Source organism: Fusarium proliferatum (genome assembly GCF_900067095.1).
Source record: "Fusarium proliferatum ET1 genome assembly, contig: FPRO_scaffold018, whole genome shotgun sequence".
NCBI lineage: Eukaryota > Fungi > Ascomycota > Sordariomycetes > Hypocreales > Nectriaceae > Fusarium > Fusarium proliferatum.
This window is the reverse complement of record NW_022194807.1, coordinates 141,362-166,047: the sequence shown is the minus strand read 5'-3', so window position 1 is coordinate 166,047 and position 24,686 is coordinate 141,362. Positions and strand designations below refer to the sequence as shown.

The following is a 24,686-nucleotide window of genomic DNA, read 5'->3' as shown; positions in this document are numbered from 1 at the left end:
ACTAATAGATATAAGAAGATACTAATTAAGGTGCAATGACCCATTTCCTACCATATTTTCTTTTGTGAATATGTTCTAAATAAAGTCTTCATGAAGAGAGAAGATGGATCATGAGTATCAGAATGTCTTGGTCAAAAGGCATCTGATCATTTGTCAGCTGACGGTTGGGGATGACAGTAACGTGCAGCCGAATGATATTCTCTCCTCTCTGTTCGTGCTTCCTAAAATAGAGTCCCGTGGGGAACCCCTTACTCTGAGGGCTAGGACGTGCGGCTAAGAAACCTGCATGTTGATCACTTCCTAATCCTTATCCACTGATTGATCGTGGACCAGATACTGCCTATTCACATGGACAGCTGATATGCCCACCTGGAGACGAATATCATCTCAGAATTCTATACTTTGGCAGTATTTCCAAAAATAGTTCTACTTATGTGTTTCTTACCTGAGCTACTCTGTACTGAGACAATCTGAAACCTGAAGATGATGGCTTCCAAGGTGATTCACCGTCCAGAAGGCAACAGAGCTCATCGAAGAGTAAAACGTAGACAAATAATCGCAGCTCCCGGACATAAAAGGGTGGCAATAATCTTTAGAACGAAATAGCACAATAGCTCCTACCGAACCAGTCGATACAACGCGCACAATCACCGACCATGACTGAAACAGCGATTCTACACCATCACGCAGACACACAAGAGAAATGTTCTCAGCGAGAACGAAACAGAGAGAGACAAGCAAATCGACGAAGCCGGGTAGCTAGGAAGATGGAAACCAATGAGAACACCATCGTCGTCTTAAAATGGGGGTTGCGCGAGATTGCCCGAGCTGTCCGTCTTGGAGACTACATCCATGTCCAAACTATCTTGAGGAGTCTGGAGCCATCGCTCACGGTTTCCGATTTTGGATCGGTGCCTCCAAGTCTGCAATGGTCCGACAGTTTCCCTGATACTTTGAGCTCCTGGGGGCTTTCAACCTCGCTATTGAACGTAACCGATTTCAACCTTCCTCCACCGTCCTATACCAACTTTCCATCTATGGGTCAAGAACAGGAGCCTCTCTATCATATGACCTCAAATTTCGATGCCTGGGCCCCTACCACCAGTACGAATCAGGCTTCTGGGCCCATAATATCTCTGAACTAATCGCCAATTCCTAACGAGGTTGACAAAACCGACGCCAAATTCTCAACAAGGGGTTTCCTGAACCACCAAAGTGGCACAAGACACGACTACATTATCAATGAAACACTACAATCATTGGGCGAGAGAGATAAATAATTATTTACTTGGCGGTTCGGTGTTGTGAGGAAACGATGTACGCATAACCAATGTTCCTTTTTGTTCTTATAGCCGCAAATTCTTTCTCTAGTCTCTGTGTCACATGATTCGCCCCTACATTAGTGGTCAGGCGGCTGCTCAAGCACTGATACAGTCTCATCTATAAAACATGACCGAGTGAAATTTGCTTCCGGTATAATACAAGGATGGCCTTAAGCTAATAATTTTTCGAAATAAAGACTAGCTCATATTCAGGTCAGTTTCTTGTTATGTAAGGAAATGTCGATGAAATATTAGTGCTTATAGCTTTGGGCGGACGGTAGCTACTGCACCCTTGAAATGCACTGAGCTTGATGGTGGGGTATAGGATGGAATCGTGATTGCGCTTGTGAAAGCTGGCATGTTTATCGGCGGAACATTCCGGTAAGTCTTGAAGGGTCTATGTACTTAAGGATTCTCACTTACTAAAGATTTGAGACGTACCTACAGGGCCCGATTTTACATTACAAAAGCTTGTGGAATAGAACGCCACTACGTTACGCTGCATATCAAAGCTACACTTTCCTAGGCTCTGCCTTTTTGATGCCACTATTCACTATATAGCGTGGCCTTTAAACAATTTCATCCCAAAACCTCGATCTGCCAGAACAAACCATTTAGCGCTACCGAACTACGCGAAACAACCAAAATGTCCAGCCAACCCCCATGTTCACCCCCATCCTCCGTTATACGATTTCCGAGCAGCCAGAGGATTCTCGAGAATTGGAAATGGAAGGGAACGATTCTTACAATATACATGACTTGCATCATCAACGGTCGGCCGCCAGATTCTACTCTACACTCTAATGACATAACGCACTAACCTAGATTGTGCAAGGATTCGATGTAAGCAACGTTGCGAATATCCAGCCACAGCTTTATGTCGCCTTCGGCCACATCGAGTATCTTCCATGGATTGGGCTGTCTTACTCTCTCGCGAACTTCGCCACCCTCTCTTTTGCAGGCCGAATACTGGACATCTTTGATATACGCCACGTTTACTTGGTATGCGTCGTGGTTTTCGCGGCCGGGGCAGCGCTAGCGGGCTCAGCAGAGACCATTTCGGCTATCATCGCCGGCCGAGCGGTAATGGGAATAGGGGGATCTATATGCCAGAACTGGTGAGTGTGAACTTACTTAGCTCTCACACCGCTTCATCCGCCCACGGAAAGGTGTATTTACTCAGCCACTGAATTCTACTACAAACTCAATGTGCTTATACGCTAATTTCAAGAAATTCAGCGCGATATCGTACTTTTCTATGTATGCTTCAGATAACCAAGGTCCGTTGCTTTACGGCATTCTGAGTTCACTATGGGCAGTTGGCCTCGTCATAGGCGGGCCTATCGGCAGCGCTCTGGCTGAAAAGGTGACTTGGCGCTGGGCTTTCTATATCAACTTGCCTTTCCTTGGCTTTGCCTTCGTTTGTGGAGTAATCTTTTTGCCACACAGACGAAGCCACTTCGATCTTCCTTTGCGTCATCGCATTGCCAAATTCGCCGGTTTGAATGTCATTCTTCAAACAAGCACCACGGTAGCGACAATTGTTCTCTTTGCTATTGCGGCTACTTTTTCTGGGCCCGTCTGGAGCTGGAGTTCAGTGCCTTGTTATACAACATGGGCTGTTTTCGCTGCGGCCTTTGTCCTCTGCGGGGCTCTACATTGTACTCGTTTTACCGCCGCCATCAAGGACCGTCTCAACACAACTTTCAAAAGCGTGCCCGACCGTCGGGTGATTCCCATTGAACTTATGGCCAGGCGGAACATCCTACCTCTTTGGATCGTGTCAGGGTGTGCAGGTGCGACTTATGCTATCACACTCTATTACCTGCCACTGTTTTACGCTTTTTCAAAAGGTCACGGAGCGTTGCAACAAACCGTTCGTATGCTGCCTTTTATTCTCACCTTCATTGTCACAGTGTTAATCGTTGGCGCTTTTCTATCCAAGATCAAACAGTATGGCGTGATCTATGTTGTTGGCGGTGCTACGACACTGGCGTCGGGAACTGCCCTCGCCATAGCCCTGGACCCTGACATCTCAGACAATAAGGTTATGGGCCTCACCGCCCTAATCGGTGTAGGACTTGGCTTTCAATTTCAGCATGGCAACGCGATCTCTAACACGATCAACAAAACTCTGCGAGATCGAGTCGGCAGTGCCGCCCTTTTGAACATGAGCTTAATGGGCGGTATTTCCACTGCATTGATTATGGCAGGCGCTATCTACGAAAACCGCGGCATGGCTCTTTTCCCTTCTAATCTCGAAGCGTTTCATTACGATGATGAGACCATTCGCGAGGTTCTCGCTGGCGTTTCGCCAACCGTCTGGGAGGGCGCTGAGACGAACATAACTGCATATGGGGCGGCCGCAACAACTCAAGCCATCTCTTCTCTTCTCTATATAATCTCCTCGAGTGGTGCAATCTGCCTTTTCTGTGGTGCGCTAATTCTCTGGGACATGAAAGTGAAAAGAGGATATCATGGAAATACTGTTGCTGCAGTATGAGCACGTTGTGTCCTTCTTTAGACCAGTTCTCCGTGAAGCTCTGGGCAAAAATGTCGAAGTCGAGGGCGGCTGATAGTATCGTAACGGCTTGTAACATGATGTGATGTCTGTTCCAGCCCTCGAAACCAGGGGGGGGGGGGGGGGCGCATACGTGAAACTGGCTTTCACCCTTTCTAGCCCAGATAGTCAGTGGAGGACATCTCCGCACGCAGCGGCCTACGGTATAATGCAGGTCGGGATCGTACCATGCCCAAATGGTACGACATCCCAAAAGGACGTTCTTCTATATTTAGACGACACCTTTCACTCAAATAAGATAAATTTCTATCATCTGGTTATAACCTTCCCTCGAGTCTAGCCAATTAGGCGAGGAATGCTATCCTCCAACTAATTCATCGGCGATTGGCTTTCGAAGTAAAACCTCCAATGTCGAACACAAGCCATGGCTGCGATCTGATACCGATGTAAGAGTCAAGGAATATATCAAGCAAAGCCGTTCGTTCATGAAAATCTGCCTTCCTGTCTCGTTTAAGGCTCCAGTGTGATTAAACTAGTGCTATGATCTATCTTAGCTACTTTAGATTCATCAAGTGCTTACATTGACCTGATTGAAATGAGCCATGACTCCAATTATTATCGGCATTCAGTGGCTGATCAGTGAGATCAGCGTGGAGGAGAAACTACTTATAGACTTGAGCTTCGAACTCGTCCTCTCCAACTTTCTATCCACCTGGGTTAATTCAACATAGCGCGAAAGGTCCCTCGCAATTTGATACATGACACTCCTTCCAGGCTACTTTCTGACATGGTTCTTCCTAATTGTTCCATTGATCCTACTGGTTCCCCCAAGTCCATTGGACATGTCCCACTGCTCTTTCTTGAATGTATCTTACCCTGATCGTTTGTGATGCATGAATACTAAGTGATGCGTCAGGTTACAAGCAACGCAGCGTTTCCATTCGTAAACGTAACGGCGGAAACCAAGGACATAAACCCCGGCTTCAACTTGCAACAGCTGCTGTGCATACATGTTGACGGGACTGGCATCTTTTCAATCAATGGAGACGCAACCCGCAAGCCCCTCACTAGTATAGAACTAACGACACCAGACAATGGCCATTCCTATAAACAGACAGAGGGAATAGCCATCGCTACTAAGTGGCTATTCATTATCCTGATCACGAGCTGTAGCGCTTGGTGGTTCCTACTTTGGATAGTTCCCGGTAGCACTGGTGTGATATGGGGGCTATGGCTCTTGTCTGCGACAGAGGCAATATCTATAATTATTTGTATGGTCGTAGGACGGAATGATGTGAAACGTTTCTCTTTTGCGGCAGGAACAAGTACAGTTTCATATGGATCTGTATTTTACGCCTCTTTACTGATTTTGTCTATACTTCTGGCCGTCGCAGTTCGAGAACTCAGTCGTATTGACTCCTTACCGGCCGTCTTCACAAAGCCTTACAGCAAAGTAAAGAAAAGACGAAAGACCAGAAAGACCGGTAATCCTATAATTAGTTATCCTTTACCTAGTTATTCTAATCCTTTGCCCCAGGCATAACACAGAAGACGCTTTCGCACCGTTTATTATCAGATTTGGCAAATATGAGCTGAGAAATAAGTATGCAAAAGAGCAATGTTTGAAGTATGATGCCCATAAAGGAACAAAAAGCCGAATGTTGAGCCGAAAAAGCGAGGATTTGTCTCCCAACCTATTTCAGAGTCTCATACAACCCCTTGTTCGATACTGGCTGTTAAGGATGGAAAGTTCATCCTCACAGAGGGGCCACAATGTCATTGTGTGGCGGGCGAGGTTAGCGCTCGTTTATCATCAAGTCTGGGCCTCCAGGAAACCGTGTCCAATTATTCCTTCATTCTTCCTTACTTATGTCTAAGTACTATCATCCGATAGCCAGATGTCCCAGTGTCTATCTTTCGTCAAAGATTTCTCTGTAGAACCTTTCTCTAAACTAAAGATATTTGTCGAGATTTCTGTTGTTACAAAGATTCATGGCCATCGGACTTAAATGTTAGGGTGCGAGGCGCGTGATGCGAGCATCAGCTGTCTGGCCTATAAACTCAAAACAACATTCTTATAACGTCAGTTCAGGCAATACACCAGCTCATACAATTGCGTAACATAAGCCTTTCAGCCTATCTGATGGACATAACGTGTGACGCTAGTATGTAAAGGCAAGGAAGACCGGGATACTACTTTGCTGTTGTTGATGATAATAACGGGTGGTACTCAAACGTAGACATTGACACTACATCTCCTACTCTAACATGTCACTAGCATTTTCCTTTGTGTGTGATTGCCAGCGTCTCCGGATTCGGGGCACTCGGCAATACTGCATTTCAGTTCTAGGATCTCTCCGCCAACCGAAAGTAACATCAGGCCTCCACTCTTGCATAGTGCGGGGATCAGATTCCCGAACTATCACCTCAATATACTCAAGGAATAGTTTACTCGTCTCAGGGACAAGAAAGTACACAAACAACGAGCTACATAGACATAGGCATGCAAATATAAAAAAGATGCCAGATCGCCTCAACCACTCGACCTCAACAAGGTATGGCGTGGTGGCGGAAATGACGCCGGTCCATAGCCAGTGAACCCCGGCGGAAATCCCAATGTCACGGGATCTCGTGGCGGTGCAAGGAATTTCACCAATAATGATCCACACTGCAGGGACCCAGCTCGATGCGACCAGCAAAACGAACAGGGAAACAAGAACGAGTTGGACACGACCGACCACCAAGCTTTTGTCAGTGACACTGGCTGCCATACCGGCAATGGCAGTGAGAAGGTGGCAAGTCGAGATAGCCAATGCGCTAACAATAAGCGTCCATCGTTGACCGAACTTCTTGAATGACCACATGTACACAGGTGTGCCACAAAGCTGGACAATCGAAAGCACAAGGGCGATCACAAGTGGGTCACATAGAGCTTCATCAGTTCTAGCCAGCGAGGTTGCTGAGAGTGTGACGAAGCTTACGCCTGTGCTGTTACATAAGAAATAGACGTGTCAGTGAATTGCTAAGTCCAAGGATTTCACTGTGACAACTCACCACTGATACATAGTTTGTAGAAGGATACTGACAGTCAACGGGTGCACCACTAAGTTGGCTGAACGTGCGCCAAGCCATTCCTTTGCAACCTTTCGAAAAGCGACTTTCTCTGGACCTAAGCCAACCTCGTGGCTGAGATAGATTTCACTCAGCTCCATCTGTATGCGCCGGATATCTGACTTGTCCCGCGACCGTGGAGCCCGCAGACGAATTAAAGCCCTGTAGGCCTCTTCATTGCGACCTATGTTTACCAAATGACGTGGCGATTCGGGGATCATAGAAACGGCTGTCGCCAAAACTGCAGGCCAGATAAATTGACACCCAACAAGCCATCTGTAGGCAGATATGTCGGTACGCTTATCAACTGCATAGACATTCAAGGCGGCTATCAGTAGGCCTAAAGCAACACATCCTTGATATGCGGCAAGTGAGAACCCTCGGAGGGAAGAATGACACTGTTAGAGAGATCAGTAAAGGAGTGAGGCCAATCGTACTGCGAGTAGAAGTCTTTCATGAGTTGCTATTCAAGTTGAACTTATTCTAGAACAATAGCAATTGGATAGGACCAAAATACTTACTGTTTCTGTCATGTATAGCAGAGTCCCAACATAATTGAGACCGGTGCCGATCCCACCGATCAGGCGGCCAATAAGGACCAGTATGAAGGCGGCATCATATAAATCAAACGAAATTTGAAAGAAAACACCCGAGACGTAGACAGCACAGCTAAGCTGAATGAGCCACTTACGACCCAGTCGATCGCCAAGAGCACCACCGGCAATGGCCCCGATAATACAACCGCAGAAGAGTAGGGAAACAATAAGAGCCACATTGTTTCTAGACATTTCCACTGTTCTAGAGCCCTCAATTGCGTCAATGAAGGGTTCGAACCGCAGAAGTCCATTGATGCAGCCAAAATCATAGCCAACAAGTAGGCCACCTATGGCAGGGAAGCTAGTTAACAAAGTGGAATTGAGCTTCTTCTTTGCTTCGAGCTCATGGGTAAAGTGAGCCCTGCGCAAGATCATAGAGTCTGGATCACGCCCCATGTTTTCGTCCAGATCATTCGACGCCATTGCTGGAGTGAAATAATCTTGTCAGAAGACAGTTGAATGACTAGTCAGAAGTGCTAGTAGGCATTGAGTGGCTATTACGTAACCTGGCGTTTCTGATCTCACAGTCTCTAGCATATTAAGAGAGATTGCCTTTTATAGTTTTCATAGAGGCTGATTCGTTATACATAATATATGTAGCGACCAACACTAGTCAGTTTCTTTTATAATATCGACTATATAACGTTACGTTAACAAAGTGTGGCTTCCACACAGACGCTTATCGGAATCAGACAGCGTGAATATGTCTGAATTTCACAAAGAGGGTATACCACAAAGCACGGCTGACGTTTCTCTGCCGGTCACAGGCACTGTTAGTTGAGGAGTGACAACTGTCCAGTCAAAGCCATGACCTTAAGTGGCCTTAGTTTTGAGGCGTGTAGGGTGAGGCAGCTGTTTATGGTCTGGATGTCACTGAGGTATATGCAATCCTGTATTACAGGCTCAACAAAAGCTAAAGTGAGCCTACAAATCAAGGCCTATGTAACCAACTATGACTGATTAGGAGGATCCTTGATGACAGACCGGAGTTTTTGGAGAGATTGGTTGTATAATCTTGAGGGGCAGGGGAGGCACCGCGAATATGATCTTTGATACTCTTTTAGAAATTCTTTAGCATAGTGGGCACTGTAAGATGTTGGGTAAGGAAAAAGCCATTGGGGCCCCAAAAGCTCGTAGAAGGATGTATCGGGTTTGCATGGGTCGTTTTCTTTTGTGAAAATTGGTGATTGAATCCCCGCAATTGACGCTCATCCTCTTCACGGTTCCCAAATCAATGCCATGACGATACACTTAACGTCGTCATATGTATATCATACAATCATGAAGGAACTTAGTTCGAGTCCTTGATTTGCCTAAGAAACGAACATATCGTCACCATAGACGTCTCCTGTGGTAACAGAATCAGATTCCTTTCTCATTGCATATACTGCTGGAAGTATTTCTGTATGAAACTGGCTAGCTAGTACTCTTGGATGTAGCTTGGTCGTTCTACTGTATATAGGTGAGTGAGGAGCTTTGATGAACTTCTCTTAGGAATCTTGGACATATTGACCTGAACTCTCTCCCTCTGATCAGTCGTTACCAGGAGGCTTTCTGCCTGTAGGTATCTTTATAAGCCGTCTCACCGAAACTGGGAAAAGCTTTCCAGAAAATCATTACGGGCGCTACTTTAGACCATAAAACCATGGGTGTCGAGATGCTCCGACTTTCAGCAGTGAAGCAAATAGTGATGGTGAAGTTGGAGAAAAGAATTGAAGATGATTATATCTCAAATGAAAGCGAAACTCTTGGTCCTACATTCTCGCTAATACGGCACCGAAGAAATGGAGCGTTGCGTGTAAAGCGTTGTGCCCCAATTCACGATTTCACTGATATCACGTATATTATTCATCCAGATATAGCTACGATATACTCGATCTATGGATCCATTGCGGGTTGCGTTTTGGTAGAAGAATACCTGGAGCTTGCGCTTGCCGATTTATTGCCGCTAACAGAGGTAGAGTTAGCGAGCGCAACTTCTCAGGTAGGATCAGGCAGGACCCTAAATGCCTATCACTAACAGCTGACCTGTCAGATCATCGATGGGTTTCATCATCTTTCTCAGTTGCCGATTCGGTCTGAGCTTGATGAAATCCGAGTTTCCCTTGCCGGACGCGTGAAGCTTGGTGAATCTTTCCGTCAGGTCGATCAGAGGCTGCTTTTAAGCTGACTTGGGTATTACTAGTCGTTCGCACGTCGACCTCGAGGTGGCGAGAGCCGTTTGTGGGAATACCTATACGAGAATACTGGCGCGACGCTTTTTTGGACCTTTTTCGGTCAATGTTACCTGAACAAAATGGGAAGCCTTTTGTTTCATATGTAGCACATGACTTTTTGGCAGTATCTGCGATTTGCATCCCGTCTCCACAGGTAAAATCCACAAAAGCGGAGAGGGTGCTCAATTCTCAAACACGTACTGATTCACACCCTAGCACAGGTTTTTGCAGCTTTCCAGAGGTACAGCTGGAATCGCACCGAGGGCGAAGGATCGGTATATCGGCTGCTCAAGAGAGAATTCTCGTGAAGGATAAAGCCTGTGATGCATTAGTACCCAATTTTGATCCTGTAGTAGTATCAATAGCTTTTGGCACCGGTATTCTGCAAGTATCACCCACGCAATATTATGCTCTGGTACCAGTTGATGCAGTGAATCGGAGTCTACAGGGTACTCTTCTTTTATTCTGAACATTTGTCATCGACTTCCTAGAAACTTTCTTACTCGCGCCACCAAGAATGCTGAAACCAAGAATGACAGGAAGCGAGCTTGTGAACATTACGTCAACGTTTGATACATGATGTCTGTCGAAGTGCTCGTGTTCGTCCCCACCCGAGGGGCGGGGGGCAGTTAAACGGGTTTAGGATGGCAACTGGATAAGGTGATCTAGATTAGCACAAGGGCTATTGCATGATCTACAGAGTGCTTGGCTGTCTAGGCATTTAGTTGCGCATATTGAAAGGCTCAAAGTCCACACTAGTTGTGAAATGTCGGTCTTTGCTTAAAATGTCAGCTCTACCTGTGAAATGCTTGGCTACAAGGATACTTAAGTAACAGAAAGGTGCTGGTCCTTTGTATTTGCTCTAAGTAGTGGAAGCTAGAATCTGACCTGTAACATCCAGTCATTTAAGATTCGCTAGACAGCAGCTTTCTTACACTGCAATTGCTATAGAAGCTGACGAAAGAGAGTCCCTGAGCGTTATAGATCACGACACGCCAACTCACGGCGAGCCTTCCAAGAACGAAAGTGATATCGTTCTTGAATTTCAATCTAGAGTGATGAGCACTTTTATAATCGACCCTGCCGCATGGCTTCGAAGAGAGCGCCGGTATCTCAAAATAGATAACAGCACAATGCAACCCCGTGGCATCAAATTCCACTCAGACGTCAGCCATAGGATGGCGCCGCCGGACAGTGTCACTAAATCCCAAGTGTCTAGCGAAGACTCGAGGGTAAAGGATATCAATGAGAATTCAGTATCTTCAGCCACTGTCAAGTCAAGTTCCGAACATTGCCAGTTGCTTGATAGCAGTCAGGAGCCTTAGCGAGATGCCGATCATCTTGTTCTGGATCACGTGGAATTATCTTCAACTCTCCGTTGTAAAGAATTTGGGTTTCGGGAAGAAATGCCATCGGAGCAACTGGCATATACGGACAGCCAGCAGCAATTTAACGGAATCCATCCTGGCCAGGCACAAACGGAAGGTTCTTTTAATGTAGATAACATAAAGTGGCTACATCAGGCCAATGGAGACAGAAGATCACGAACTTGAAGTCGAAAAATGGAGCCAGTCAGCGAAGGGAATTGAATGCATGGATCGTGAAACTATCTCAAAGTAATATGGACTCAATGTGGATGGACTTAGTTCAATCGCTCCGCTATCCTCAACTGAAAGGGGCAAATCACGAAATGATGAGCTGCCTGCTATTGCGTAGTATATAACTGCTCCACGAAACTGATCTATTATCACTGAGTGTGCCTTGATCACATTTCTTATCATGGAGAAGCCAACTCCTGCGCTCGACTCTTACGTAGCAGAAGTTGAAGCTGATCCAAATGCTAGGAAGTCTCGGCATGGGTCATGTTCTCGATTACATGTGCTCAAAATCTGAGACGTATTCATGTTCTAGACCATGTCACCCGAAGCAAATCGAGTAAACGCTCGAAGTTTTACAAGAATCAGCTCAAGAGTGACTGTCTGGTCATGATTTCGTTTCCGACTGCTTTCAAGGAAAACAATAACGATCTTCAGAACGACCAAGAACTCCTGGTGAACGAGATCCCTAGTCACGCTTGATGCTGGTATCCTGCGCGCCACCTCGTTCGAAAAGCATAGTGACAGCCTGCAGTCCCGTCGTTGCTGCTTTTTGTATATCCTTGAAAATTGCCATTCGTGGTATTTCCTCGACACCTGCGGTTTCGAGCCACCGCTTTATCTGTTGTGTGGCTGGCCTTTGTTTTGTCATGACAGCGAATGATGCAAAGACTAGAGCAAGGCGAAAGAAGAAGAGCAGCTTTCGACAGGTATATTCGATAGCATATGTGATGAGAGCAAATGCCAATAGATACCCGGTATATTTAAAATCGTTAAGCAGCATGATGGTTTCAAAGCCTGGTAATAAAATCTCTTTGCCTTGGGGAACTTAGAGAGGTTTATAATAAATTTCGATGCAAGGACAATATTAAGCCATTGTCTTATCCCTATGATTGCATGGGTTTTGATTTATTAATAGAAGTAAACAAAGCCATAGACATAAACTACAATAGACCAGTCTGCAATCCAGCACCCGACCAGGTTCATGAGCTCCACCAGACATTTCTTTGCTGTCGTTAATTCTCTCCGAAACTGCCAAACCTACTTCTCTTCTCACCGAACTAATTTTAGTACCGATCAAGGCACAAAAGTGAACATATGTCTAGATGGAGGTCCAATATCCAAGATTTCACTCTAGTAGAGCTCTTGCGACTGGCATACTGATTGAGAAAGTCCACAGTACCAGTATCTAAAGCTAAATCCCATGCTGTATCTAATTACGGGACGTCATAGTCCAACCAATGTTCAGTTCTTTGGCGCTGATTGTTGTCGATGTGTCAGAATCTCGTATCCCATCCTTGATGAAGATGCACTTATTCTCCCGTCTACTTCTTAAACTGTATGAAAGACGCTAAGGAGTATCTGAAATGACTTTTTTCGCGTCAAAATATCCAAGCCAAGCTGGGGAATAAAATGTTAGGCTTTTACTTTGGGCACAGCCTTGGGCGACACGAACGAAAGAGAAGAAAGGCATTTGCATTTGTGAAATGGAGGTGGGGTAGAACTGTGGAGATCCTCGCTCATTTCATCGAATTCATGATTTCAACTAACGTGGCCTGGAAGGTAGTGGAATGGACTCAAAACGGAACTGTTCTGTAGTTACATGAATGTTCTTTTTTGGTCGACATATGATTTTAGATCTCCCCCACTGCCTCTAAGCCCTATCAGTCACAGCGTTTACACCCCACGAGGTGATATTGGCCTTATTTTGTCGAGCTAATCGGCCGGCAAACCACGCAATCATCTGACATGTGTTCTTGGCCATCACTATTATGAGACATATGAAGGTTCAAGTTTCTGGGGTCTGCACAAAGAGATCATATCATCATGCTGTTGTGCGTAGCAGGGTTTTGTCCCACCTCTTCAACCATCACGACCGGAAATCATTCCTAGGAGTCGCAAACACTCTAAATCTACATAGTACATCCATGCCCACGCCGAAAATACGTGAGTGAGGGTGAGAGAATCGTCCTAAACCTCTTCTCAACAGTCATCGCTAAACAGATGAACATCGGTTGTGAAAAGGCCCGAAAGAAAGAAACACAATCTTACCGGGCATCCCGTTTCCATGGCTGTGGTAGATGCCCCGCAATGGGCATTGTCGGAGAATGCGGCGGCTGTTCTTGAACCCCAGTACTTGAGGCGCATTGAAGTTGATGATGTCCTGACGCCCTACCGTACCGCAGCGCAACTCGACAAACAAGAAGTTGACCAACAACTAGATAAAGAATCTACAAGAAGCAAATGCGCGATCAGCCCACTGTGCAGTGGTACATCAGAGAACGCCGAGACAGGCATCGAACCACTCCATCCCCACAAACTAGTATCTCCGGCTGCAGCAAGAGAGGCTCTGGAGAAGTCAGCGATTCCCGTCGAGATAGCGACTGATAAAATAGATCTGGTTGCTGTTTCGAAGATTGCTTCTTGGAACATTTCGAAACGGGATCCTGTGGCGAGTGATGATGAGTGTATCATGGGCATCAATGATATAAGTGAAGCTTCTCCAGATAATCCGCTACAATTACCTCCTAGGAATCCTGCGCGCTTATTTGGAAAGGTTGTTCAGACACCTCCACCGTTGCCGGAGATCATGGTGACCCCAGCAGATAAGACACAAATTGAGTCGCTGGACGACGACGTTACCTTCGATAGCACCCACATGAGGACAAAAGAGAAGGATAAATTCATTTACCTCAAGAGCACACCATATACGCTGACGCAACCCTCTTTCCGCCATGGATTAATTACTTTATCCCTCGCTAGGCTGGATAGAGGAGCCAAGACGACGGACGACACATTAGACTGGACAGCATTCCAAATGGCCATTCTTGGAGGAGCTGGAGAGCTATTTCAAGACACCTCCTGCGAAGTAGACATACGGCAGGCAGAGGATATTACGCTGTGGTTCGATACATTTGGCTTCGAGACGTACGGTGAGCTGATAACCGAAGACGTGGCCGAGGGAGTGTTTGCCCCATGGCCGTCAACGCGATTATCGCCACATAGTACTCAGTCATCGGCACATCCAGCCATCGATAATGAAGCCAGCCTTCCTATTCCAGTTAGCGCTGAGTTCCCTTCCGGATTCTGGAACGCACCGGCGCCCGGTCAGGCTTTCGACAAAGCTAAATTCTTTAGCAGTACAGGGTTAAAGAGATGGGTCGGAGAAGGAGGCTCCAAACGGCCTTCTTTCCACAGTTCGGAGGAAAGCTTACCACCCAGCCCGATGATGGAGCTCGTGGTTCGTATGGACGATGTTGAAGGCGGCATCTCGGATACGGTGCCGATGGGGTATAACCTGGGGCATGACCTTGGTGATTTTTTGAAGTGGCAATTGGAGAACATGGTATGCATCTGAAACCATCACATTGCCAGAAAGGCTATCACATTCTTTCATTGTTTTCTTCTTTTCTCTTCGTGGCTAATACCTGTTTGTGAGTTACAAATAAGCCCCACGCTGATGGCGGTGAATGAGATCTCGTTTAAAACATAACTACGAGACATAATAGTGAGGGTCCTTGGAATAATCTTGCAGCTGCAATCAAGGTATAGATAAGAAGTTATGATGTACATTAATGACTTCAGAGAGTAGGCGTTTGTATCGGAGCTTGCCTCTGACTACAGGCCTTCTCTACCAATAAGGCAGACAGGTCTCTCAATTGGGACCACCGTGGAGTGATGAAAAGCTTCTACATGTTCATTCAAGGCCCATACTGGCAAGTCGTGAAGTTCGCTGGGTCCAATGGTCGATTCGAATCTGCAAGTGTTTGATGAGGGACAGGGAGCATGAATGCCTGTTCATCTAGCCAACATCAAAATGATTGATCAGCTTAGCCATTGGCCATATTTCACTTCTTTGCAAGGGATGATAGGGCCCTTTCACAGTGTGGGACGGATTCAAGATTACAAATCGAGGCCAGCATAAACTGGCAATGACAAGGGGGCACAGCTGCAGAGACATAACACCATACTCCATTCTAAAAGCTTCACCGCGATCATAACTAATAAGTTGACCCGCTGATGACGGTGACATACGTTCCATTCAAGCTTTATAAAATCGCGGTTCGGAAAGAGTTTGATAAATAAGCTTATTTGATTTTCAATCACTTTCTTACCATGAAGTTCTGTATCTATATCTTTGCTTTGGCGTCCTGCCTATCTACTCAAAATGTTATGGCTATAGCCCATAATGTCCATGTGGATGTAGCTATTATCGGCGGTGGCTCATCCGGCATACATGCAGCGATCAGTCTCAAAGATGCAGGCGCAACGGTTGCCGTAATTGAGAAGAGAAGTCAGATCGGAGGACATGCTGAGACATACGTCAACCCCAAAACAAAAGTCCCTGCCAACATTGGTGTTGTGCTTTTCGAAAATACCGAGACTGTGAAAAAGTACTTGTCGCGTCTTGGAGTTGCTGTAGCAAAGCACAATCCGTTCAAAGCGACCTCCTCAACTCAGATGTACGACTTTTCTTTGGGTGTCGCAGTCCCTGCCGAGAACAGATCGGAGGCTGTTGCCACAAAAAGAGCCATGACTGCAGCAATAAAGACTTACTCTCAGAATATCCTTAGCAAATATCCCTGGATTGACCAAGGTTATCGAGTTCCCTATCCTGTACCCCAAGAGCTTCTGCTGCCTTTCGGGCAGTTTGCGCAGCAGAACAATTTCAGTGCCATCCTTCCTCTCATCAGTCAGCTTAACTGGTACCCTGGAAACATTACAACCATTCCTACTCTTTATGGAATCAAGAAGTTTGGACCGGGGCTTTTGCAGTCTGTTTCTAGCGAATTCCTCGTTACCGCGTCAGGGGATACTCGAAGCATCTACAAGGCCGCCTCCGACGTGCTTGGGAAGGATATCTATCTGAATTCGGACCTCGTCAGGGTTCGACGAAATAAAGCAGGCGCTACTTTGACCATTCAACAGAACCGAAAGACTTTCAACATCAAGACGAAGAAGCTCGTGGTTGCTGTCCCTCAAACAATTGCGAACCTGAAGTCTTTTGATCTCTCCGAGACGGAGCGAAAATTGCTGTCCAAATTTTCCGCTTTCGGCTATGTTGCAGGCGTTGCAGATATCCCTGGCCTCAATGTGAGCCTACAAAACGTTGGTACTATGTCACCTGCCAAGACTCCAATAATACCTGGAAGTAACGGCTATATATCTTCTGGCTCTCCGAATCAGTTCCTCCTCGGAATTGCCTTCGACAACACCGATTACACTATTCCTGATAGTAAAAGTCTCGTTCGTGATGAGCTTACTGCACTCACGCGAGCAGGTGCTGTAGCCGCTGACACGGCGAGGAGAGTTACCTTCCCTTACATCTCCAACCATGTTCCTTACAATCTTCATGTAACTAGTGATGAGATTGCGAAAGGCTTCTATAGTAAGCTTCTCGAGCTTGAGGGCTTCCTAAATACTTACTGGACGGGTGCTGCCTTTGCTGGACATAATAGCGGTTTAATTTGGAATTGGAATGATGTCACAGTTCTTCCGGCTTTGAAGAAGGACCTTGGGCTTTGATCGGTAGTCTCTTCAAAACCTTGCTTTAGGCTTCGAGTCATACTCTTATGAAAAGGAAAGAGAGAAGTTTAAAAAAGGGTAGAGAAAAATGTGTCAGAAAAATTGAAGGAACGTTTCGATCGGCTGCTATCTGGCAACCGTTGTGTCGATTACCCTACAATGGTCAGCGAGGCCCTTACCTAAATTCTTAGCCGGATTCCAAAGACAGCAGAAAACTGAGCCCGGTTTTTGTGAAATCTGTAAGTACCATTTATCATTTCAGAGCTTAGTGCGGCAAAAGATATGACGCTTGATCGTGAACGCTGTTGTCTCTGACGGGAAAGAGCAGAGGTCCGACTACAACGTCAGAAAGCTCCAGTATGACTACCAATTCGCAGACCTTGCCGATCGGTATTACAAGGCAAAACCACGGCACACAGTAACATGGCTACTCCGTATCGAGTCTAGCTTTTTCAAGTCTTGATTGAAGATCATTCTTGTTAGGGTTGAGTTTTAGACTAAAAGTCGGAAGGCAAAGTTAGCCCTTAATGATCCCGCGGCTACCGGTATGAATAATAAGCAGGCTAGTGTGAAAAAATTTGCGGATCAAGATGACAGAATTTCTAATGGCCTTCAAGATGCCTCCACCAGCGATTGAGGCCAACTGATCCCGAAAACAAGCTCATTCTTGAAAAAAGCGGTCAGCTTATTAGGATGCTAGGGTGTCGGGTCTTGTGGGTCTCTCGCTTGAGGGGAGGCTCGCAATCATTACTCAAATGAGAATACGTCACCGACGCTGGCTAGCTGGATCCAGAAAGCTCCTTTGAGCCGGCCGGCTCCCCGCAGCTTCTATACCCGAAGAGGGAATTTCAGATGATAGCCACAGCCACTAGGGTTAGAGATTATTCACCTTCGATTGGCTACTTCGATTGGGTATTTCTGTGCGTCACAAATGCCAACAAACCCTTGCGGACTCACTTTACTCCGTATGACGAGCCATAACGCCATCCATTCTCCACTTTGAGTTCACGAACCTCAATTAGATCCCAAACTGTTGGAGTGTGAAGTGCCGATTGCGTGTCCTCTACATCCCCCCCTGGCCGTGACAGCATTTGGAATTTTTGTTTCACTTTCAAGTCCGCAACTGTATCTCGGCTCCCAACGTGGCGTAAATAATTCCGACAGGCCGCGAACAGTGCTGCCAGGCTTTGGCAAAATCACAACATCAAGTCTAGAAACTTACCTTTGAGCTCGCATTTGCTAGTTCTGTGAAATAAACAAACATGGCTGGGAAACCTAGCGTGGTCAGCATAGAGCGGGCAGAAGAATCCAAGGCGTTCCATCCTTGTGACAAAGGCTTTATACCACAGGAGTAAAGCATATGTGTCTAGCAGACCTGATAACATACTAAAGACTTAATACTGGCCTGTCCCAATCGACCTCGCGACTTCGCCAGCATCCTTAACGGTTCATCGTCTTATGTAACATTCAAACGAGTCAAAATTTGGTCACTATGAGCCTCATCATCATTGCCGAGTACACAATTCGTAGCACTCTTTTCCTCATCGAGATGGCTGTGTTGCTGAGTGTCTTTCCTGGCATTCCCGGCGCAGCAGCATACTTCACATGGTTTATCGGACAGCGACTGTCAACAGCTTTGTCTGATGAGCACTTGCCCGACTATCAGGGGGCGCTTTTGTGTTTTGTATTTCACGCAATCTTCTTCCTTGTCGTTCCCTGGGGTATCCTCCCTTTTTATAGCATCAGGAAAGAGTTGTCACCCTTGACACGTGGACTGATCTCCTGTTCTGTTGGTCTACTCGCTGAGGCTCTGACCATCATCTCCATACATGTGGCTTTTGTCAGCTGGAAATGGTCGACTCAGCTTGAGGAAGATGGGTCCATGAGCCTCGCCAGGCATTGTCGTGCCATGGCTATTTATTTGAGTGTACTTTGGTGCCTGCAATGGCTATTCTTTCTATTATCTTTATCATACATCTTGGAATTCGGTGTCCCCAATTTCGTTAAGCAAATGTTGGTCGACACTAGAAAGTTCTTAGCAGCTACTGGTGTCAGGCCGCTGCCTGGCCATTCAGATATTAACAAGGAAGACTCGGTTTGATGATGCATGCAAAACTACGTCTACATGATGAAGCTATGAATAGAAAGTACAAAGCAGTAAAACTGGAAACAGTGTGAAGCTTATGGGTAGCCTCATTATCCCTCTTTCACAGGGATAGCCCGTAACTATTGCAATGCCGCCCTGCTTATCTGACTATCATGCGGAACGTGATCCAGCATCTTTCTTTCCACACTAATGCACAGCTCTATGTTAATTTCAAACAATTTCACATCTCACAGAGGGACCGAGGGACGTCGTTGCACAGTCTTTGTTAACAAGGTGACACCTTACTACCTGGAGCTGGCATCTCTTCTTGAGTTTCCTGTGTTCTCCTTGTGCTAAAATCCCGATCACTCACACAGTAATTGCTGCCACAAAGACATCGGTGATTCTCCTGCCAATACTCCTCTCCGTAGTTGACAAGAATCCAGCTGTCGCGCTTGATTTGACAAGTTGCTCGTAGCATCACGCGCCATCGTCCAGAGATGTTCCACGATTCAAATACGCAGTTAGATTCGCAAGAGTGGTTAACTTTGCGCACCCAGTTTCCCATGTAGCGGGGATAGACTTGACACCATGCGACCTCCTTCCTGTCTGGAGAAAGGTCATCCCGGGAGAGATCGGCTGCCCATCCATCGGTATAGTAGCCAATTGGGGCCAATTCACCTACTAGCTCACCCAAAAACTCATCTTTCTCGTAGTCTGTTCTTGCCAAAGCTCCTTCGCCCATGTTTGCCGTTTTCCTGATGCATGGCACATCATGACGAACTTTCGTATGAATGCAATCACATACTGATAGATTGCAAAAAGCACACTGGCGCATACCTTTAGGAATCCAGGTCGGATCTTTACCGGCAAGAAATCCAGGCGGCCCAGTCCAGTCTGGATATTTGTCCGGTGTCCAAACGTTAGTCGTTATTGCGGTAACAACATGAAGGCCTGAGCCTCTGAACCATGATGTATTGGGAAATGGCTCCGCAGGCGACATGTTGCAGGTTCTCTTGAACACCGCGCGGGGTTTGGGGCTCATTTCTGGCTTCTTTACGAGATCCATGTAGCAGTACTTCAGTCTACCAGAGGACTTTTCAAAGAAATGGGGCAGGCCTGCAACTTCTTGGCCTTGCAATGGCCCTTTGAGAAATCGCCCGCCTGAATGCCGAATCTTGGGAGGCAGCGAGTTATTCATGTCACGGACGAGATCCAATACCTCGGGTGGAAAAATCGTCTTTAGCTTCTGATTTTTCCGTCGTTGCGGCAGACTCCTGCGTTTATCTCGCGTGGCTTCCCCATTTGAAATCTTTCTTTTTCGTTAGTAATAGATGTCTTATATACAGGTAAGTAAAGCTATCCATACCAGGGCATACGTCGACCCAGTATGCTGGGCTAAGATGTGATCACGTACGTTTATCTTCCAGTTGCCACAAATACCACACTGACGTCCGTTCCGTTTATAGTGTTCATCGATCTCATTGAATCTAGCAATATCTGTAACCGGTATGTAAGTTTGAATCGATGGATGGGATAAGCGCATAATGGAGAAGGGTGAAATCCGGTCAAAGCTGTTGACATACTTGAAGATTTCTAATTCGTTGTAACTACTTAAGTTAGCCGTTGTTGTAGATTCATATAATTTGCCGTACATGTGGTCCATCAGGAACTCAACTATGAACCTTGGTGATTGATCCTATAGAGGATGTGCCATTAGTGCTTTTTGGGCAGGCATCTGCACTAAAGGTGAGTTCACAGTGAGTTCACAGTGAGTTCACCGGTGAGTTCACCGGTGAGCTCACAGGAGGCTCCATAATATTACCTGAATAGGTTATAGGGTTTTTATCCCTGCCAAATAAGAGTGGGCTTAGAATTTTTATGGTAGCAATTGAGAATTTGTTATTAACGTTGATCCGTACCAGGTTACGGAGTAGAATCCAGGTTTTTATTCAGGGCGGGCTAAGCCCGTTCTCTAATGCAGTAACAAATCTAATTTTATTAACAAGTAAGTCGTACTACACACAATTGGTTATGCATAACCCCAATGAATAGAGATCTACAGTTCAGAGCATAATAAAATATCTGAAGTAGCTATAAGAACTTGGTTTAAGTTAGCCCTGTTTAGTACCTTATATGATTGATATGCCTCTGGTTGATAGGTGGGGCTTTGCTTCACAAACAAGAGTTACTGTCGGAGAGGAAGGTAAGGGTGCTCGATACTGTAGATATGGTGGTTAATCTAGGCATTAAGAAATTGAAAAACTCGCCTGTTCTCACAGCCGTGGCAACAGTTGAGAGTCAATGGTAGATCGACCAATATCCCCAATCAGCCATAAGGCCCCCTCCGTGGCGCGCCGTAGAAGTCAGCCTTGCCTGTGAATCCAACGTATATGCGGCGATTCGGGGAAAGAATGAATGTACAGCTACATCCCGTCAACTGGTTCGAGCACTTGAAGAAAGTCGAATCTATACCATAACTCAATTCAAGATACTTTTTAGGTCCATGATTGAATCTTTCTTGATCGAGCCGTGTGGATGCGGCCTATTTGTGCTGCTCTCCTGTCGCTTCAAAGGATAAGAGGCTGTTTTGGTTTTCAGTGGGCGGGAATGACTGAGGGAATCCTGGTCGACTTCCAAGGTCCATAGCCCTGGCGTCGAGCTAGGGTTAGCGAGAACAGAACTGGCTGAGTTGCTAGTAGTCAAGGTCAATTGTCAATGAGCTCGTCTGCTCCACGTCTTTGGTGATGTGTCGCTGACTCACAGAGGATGATACAAGCATTTTAGAATAAGCGACGTCATTCCGAGGATACTTCAAGAGTGACTGGCCAGTGGTGTCTCGGGAACGTGACCCATTTCCATCTACACATCTCCAGCTGAAATTGACGGGTTGCCTAAGTGAAGAGTAGGTGTGTCCAGGAAGCGGCGGCGGCATGTCTGCTGGATAGATAGTTTATGGTGTCGTTACGGTATAGTTATGGCTACCTTTTTAGAAAGCCTGACAGAGGAATAGAATCTCAGGAACGGATAAGCTAACACAACGCAGGGCTCGAAAATCCGACAATGGTAACTTTATTTTATTCATTGAGAAGATTAACCTATTTAGAGGGAAATACCAACATGGCTACACGTGGTCAACTAAAGGTATCCACGTTTAAGTCCTATCTATATGAGATTTCCGCCTTGCCATTGCTGTACAGGACTTGAGTCTAGCTTAATGTTACTGCTGTAGCCGCTATAGCGCTGAGAATAGCTGCTTTTAGGCCTGAGGGTGAGCTGATTCACAACAGCCTGTAAGTGGTAGATCGATTGGTGTATTTATGTAGAGTTATGTGAAAAAAAAAAAGGTTTGTGACTCTCGTGAGCATCTTTCCAGATCCTGGCGCCCAGCAGGCTAACCGTCAGCGAGAATTAAATTGGCAGCATGAAGCGTGTTGAGTGTCAATCATGACCAGGGGAAAATATGAAAGTTAAAACTTTCCTGGGGTGGCGACACAAGTTACAGGTTCTATGCTACAAATCTTAGAGTCTTATAGAGCCATTCATATATTGCTCAAGTGTGAAAAATCGTCAGTCCAGATGCAATGTTGCGATATCTGGAGGCTGGATAATCGAGCCAATTCTGAGACTTATCGATGAGCTGGAGGGCGTCCTTACTTGTACCAATGAGGGAGCACGCTCCTGATCGATCACCCGAGGCTTCCCAAAACATACTGCCTCCAAGACCAGACTTTTTGATATATGCTACCTTCTGTATGACTACCTCTGGAGTGTCAAAAGATATGAGCTCTCTTGTGCTGGTATCATAGCTATAGCACCCTTGGGCTTTGGTATCGTAATACATCTTGACACTGGCGCTCCTTGGCAGATCTTTGTAGTCCCAGACCCCCTCACCCCACCTACCTTGGCCGACACCATCGAAAGCTCCACCTAGGCCGTCGGTATTCTGGAAGGATCTACCATATAATGGCATACCAAGTACGATTTTGCTAGCCGGGACTCCCGCCGCTAGGTATGCCCGGATAGCGGCGTCGGTGCTGAACGGTGTTGACCCTGGAATTCCGTCGTTGGCATACAGATTAGCGGCGTGGCCAGTAGCATTACTAAAACCCCCGGCATAGTCATAGCCCATAAGATTTATATGGTCAACCACATTTCCGATATCGGCAAGCCGTAGAACACTATAGTGCTCCGGGCCGGCTGGAGCGGCAATGGACAGCTCAAAATGATGACCAGATGCGGACTTGTCAGCATATGCGTCTAACTCTTCCCGTACCGCCTTGAGGAGCAGTAACATGTCGCTTGCCTGGCCATTCCCAGTAGGGTATTCCCAGTCAACATCGATGCCGTCAAATCCCCAGTCTTTCATAATATCGACTGCTGAACTGGCAAATCTCTTCCGTGTCGCCGCCGTGCTCGCAGCAGCAGGGAAATTTGTAGATAGGGTCCAACCCCCAATAGAAAGTAGAACCTTCATTTGTCGGTGTTTCTTTTTAAGGCCATATATCTGTTCCACACAGCCATATGCGGTGCTTCCAGACCCTGTCCGAGCTATGGCACCAGTGTCAGGTATCAGTGCTTCGACATTTCAAGTCGTTGAAGGACCTACAATCATCGTCCAAGGGCTTTTGCACATCCGCGTAGCTGTCGACTGAGTAGCTTTTATGGGCAGTTAGATTTCAGAATATATGCCAAGAAGAGGGCTCGTACACGGTTCCATCGGCGCTAACACCCATAAAAGCATACAGCAGGTGAGTGATTTGCGAAGCCGGAAGATCTTTGGGCTGGTAATCCCTCTCATATATACCCCCTTTTTTTTTTCTTAGTCTCTGCATGTGGGTAACTATCTGCCAGGCAGAGATTGAATAGGAACGCTTTCTAAGAACTTACCAATTCGTGAAGTAGACAGCATTAACGTATTCGCTGACTTTCTCATCACGAGTCTCCAGCAAACTATCCTTGTGAGCTGTGAGTGACCTTGCATGGATACCTGTAAGTAGTGAGAAGACGAGCCAAGCAATCAAGACAGCCGTCATAGTCTCTGGTTTTCTGCGCGTTAGGTAAAGTGCAGCCTACTCAAGTGCGGACAGGAACTTTAAATGCTTACAAAAAGAGTTCAATAAGTAACGAGTTATTCTTAGCACTTCCTAAATGGTTTCCCAGTGCCTAGCTCCGCGAAGGCCTGAGTTGCCCCGTCGGAATAATCGATTTGTAGCTGGGCTATTTGAAGAGGAAATCTTAGATAATCGGATCAACTGGATTCTAATAACTGTATTGAGTGTTACCTGGTGCTGTATCTACATATGGATTTGCGAAAGTCGCTGACATCATTAATATCAGGCGTCTGAAAAGGACAAGCCGAGAGAAGTAAGATTGATCCAAGTCATACGTGCTTGTGTCGAGCGCTCCTGTATTGCAATATTGGCCTGCCCCTGGCTCTTCTAAGGGTAGGAAGACACGTTTCCCTGAATTGTTTGCTTATTTTCACCGAAAGGGAACCACAACGCTGTGTGCTTTTTTTGTTCTTTGCAATGCAAAGGATACCGACATTCGTTCCAACAATGCGTCGGCTGCAACTGCGAGCCTATTGAGAGGTATCGAATATCAATTAGATCTTGACATACAGAGCCCGACACCTTATTGTTAAAGCAGAATCGATGGCCATCGCTCAAACAGCGGTTGGTCACACTAAACCTATAGGCTTTATTACATT

The 24,686-nt window shown here is 46.2% G+C and overlaps 8 protein-coding genes across 8 annotated transcripts; 4 read left to right on the top strand and 4 right to left on the bottom strand.

The window, feature by feature from the left end:
- Positions 1-2,529: 2,529 nt before the first annotated feature.
- Positions 2,530-3,825, top strand: FPRO_14855 (uncharacterized protein; the record flags this gene model as incomplete). Its single annotated transcript, XM_031224957.1, has 1 exon — positions 2,530-3,825. One exon carries the CDS (start codon positions 2,530-2,532, stop codon positions 3,823-3,825), a length of 1,296 nt encoding a protein of 431 aa, XP_031090165.1.
- A 2,276-nt stretch (positions 3,826-6,101) lies between these two features.
- Positions 6,102-7,973, bottom strand: FPRO_14856 (uncharacterized protein; the record flags this gene model as incomplete). Its single annotated transcript, XM_031224956.1, has 3 exons — positions 6,102-6,831; positions 6,898-7,352; positions 7,476-7,973. The coding sequence occupies 3 exons, from the start codon at positions 7,971-7,973 to the stop codon at positions 6,102-6,104; spliced, it is 1,683 nt and encodes a 560-aa protein (XP_031090164.1).
- A 3,857-nt stretch (positions 7,974-11,830) lies between these two features.
- FPRO_14857 (uncharacterized protein) lies at positions 11,831-12,145 on the bottom strand (the record flags this gene model as incomplete). The annotated part of the gene is made up of 1 exon (XM_031224955.1): positions 11,831-12,145. The coding sequence occupies one exon, from the start codon at positions 12,143-12,145 to the stop codon at positions 11,831-11,833; it is 315 nt and encodes a 104-aa protein (XP_031090163.1).
- A 1,284-nt stretch (positions 12,146-13,429) lies between these two features.
- FPRO_14858 (uncharacterized protein) lies at positions 13,430-14,719 on the top strand (the record flags this gene model as incomplete). Its single annotated transcript, XM_031224954.1, has 1 exon — positions 13,430-14,719. One exon carries the CDS (start codon positions 13,430-13,432, stop codon positions 14,717-14,719), a length of 1,290 nt encoding a protein of 429 aa, XP_031090162.1.
- Positions 14,720-15,477: 758 nt separating this feature from the next.
- Positions 15,478-16,887, top strand: FPRO_14859 (uncharacterized protein; the record flags this gene model as incomplete). Its single annotated transcript, XM_031224953.1, has 1 exon — positions 15,478-16,887. The coding sequence occupies one exon, from the start codon at positions 15,478-15,480 to the stop codon at positions 16,885-16,887; it is 1,410 nt and encodes a 469-aa protein (XP_031090161.1).
- A 1,492-nt stretch (positions 16,888-18,379) lies between these two features.
- On the top strand, positions 18,380-18,988 carry FPRO_14860 (uncharacterized protein; the record flags this gene model as incomplete). The annotated part of the gene is made up of 1 exon (XM_031224952.1): positions 18,380-18,988. One exon carries the CDS (start codon positions 18,380-18,382, stop codon positions 18,986-18,988), a length of 609 nt encoding a protein of 202 aa, XP_031090160.1.
- A 271-nt stretch (positions 18,989-19,259) lies between these two features.
- FPRO_14861 (uncharacterized protein) lies at positions 19,260-20,630 on the bottom strand (the record flags this gene model as incomplete). Its single annotated transcript, XM_031224951.1, has 2 exons — positions 19,260-20,285; positions 20,391-20,630. 2 exons carry the CDS (start codon positions 20,628-20,630, stop codon positions 19,260-19,262), a joined length of 1,266 nt encoding a protein of 421 aa, XP_031090159.1.
- A 1,896-nt stretch (positions 20,631-22,526) lies between these two features.
- On the bottom strand, positions 22,527-24,009 carry FPRO_14862 (uncharacterized protein; the record flags this gene model as incomplete). The annotated part of the gene is made up of 3 exons (XM_031224950.1): positions 22,527-23,524; positions 23,583-23,632; positions 23,864-24,009. 3 exons carry the CDS (start codon positions 24,007-24,009, stop codon positions 22,527-22,529), a joined length of 1,194 nt encoding a protein of 397 aa, XP_031090158.1.
- Positions 24,010-24,686: the final 677 nt, after the last annotated feature.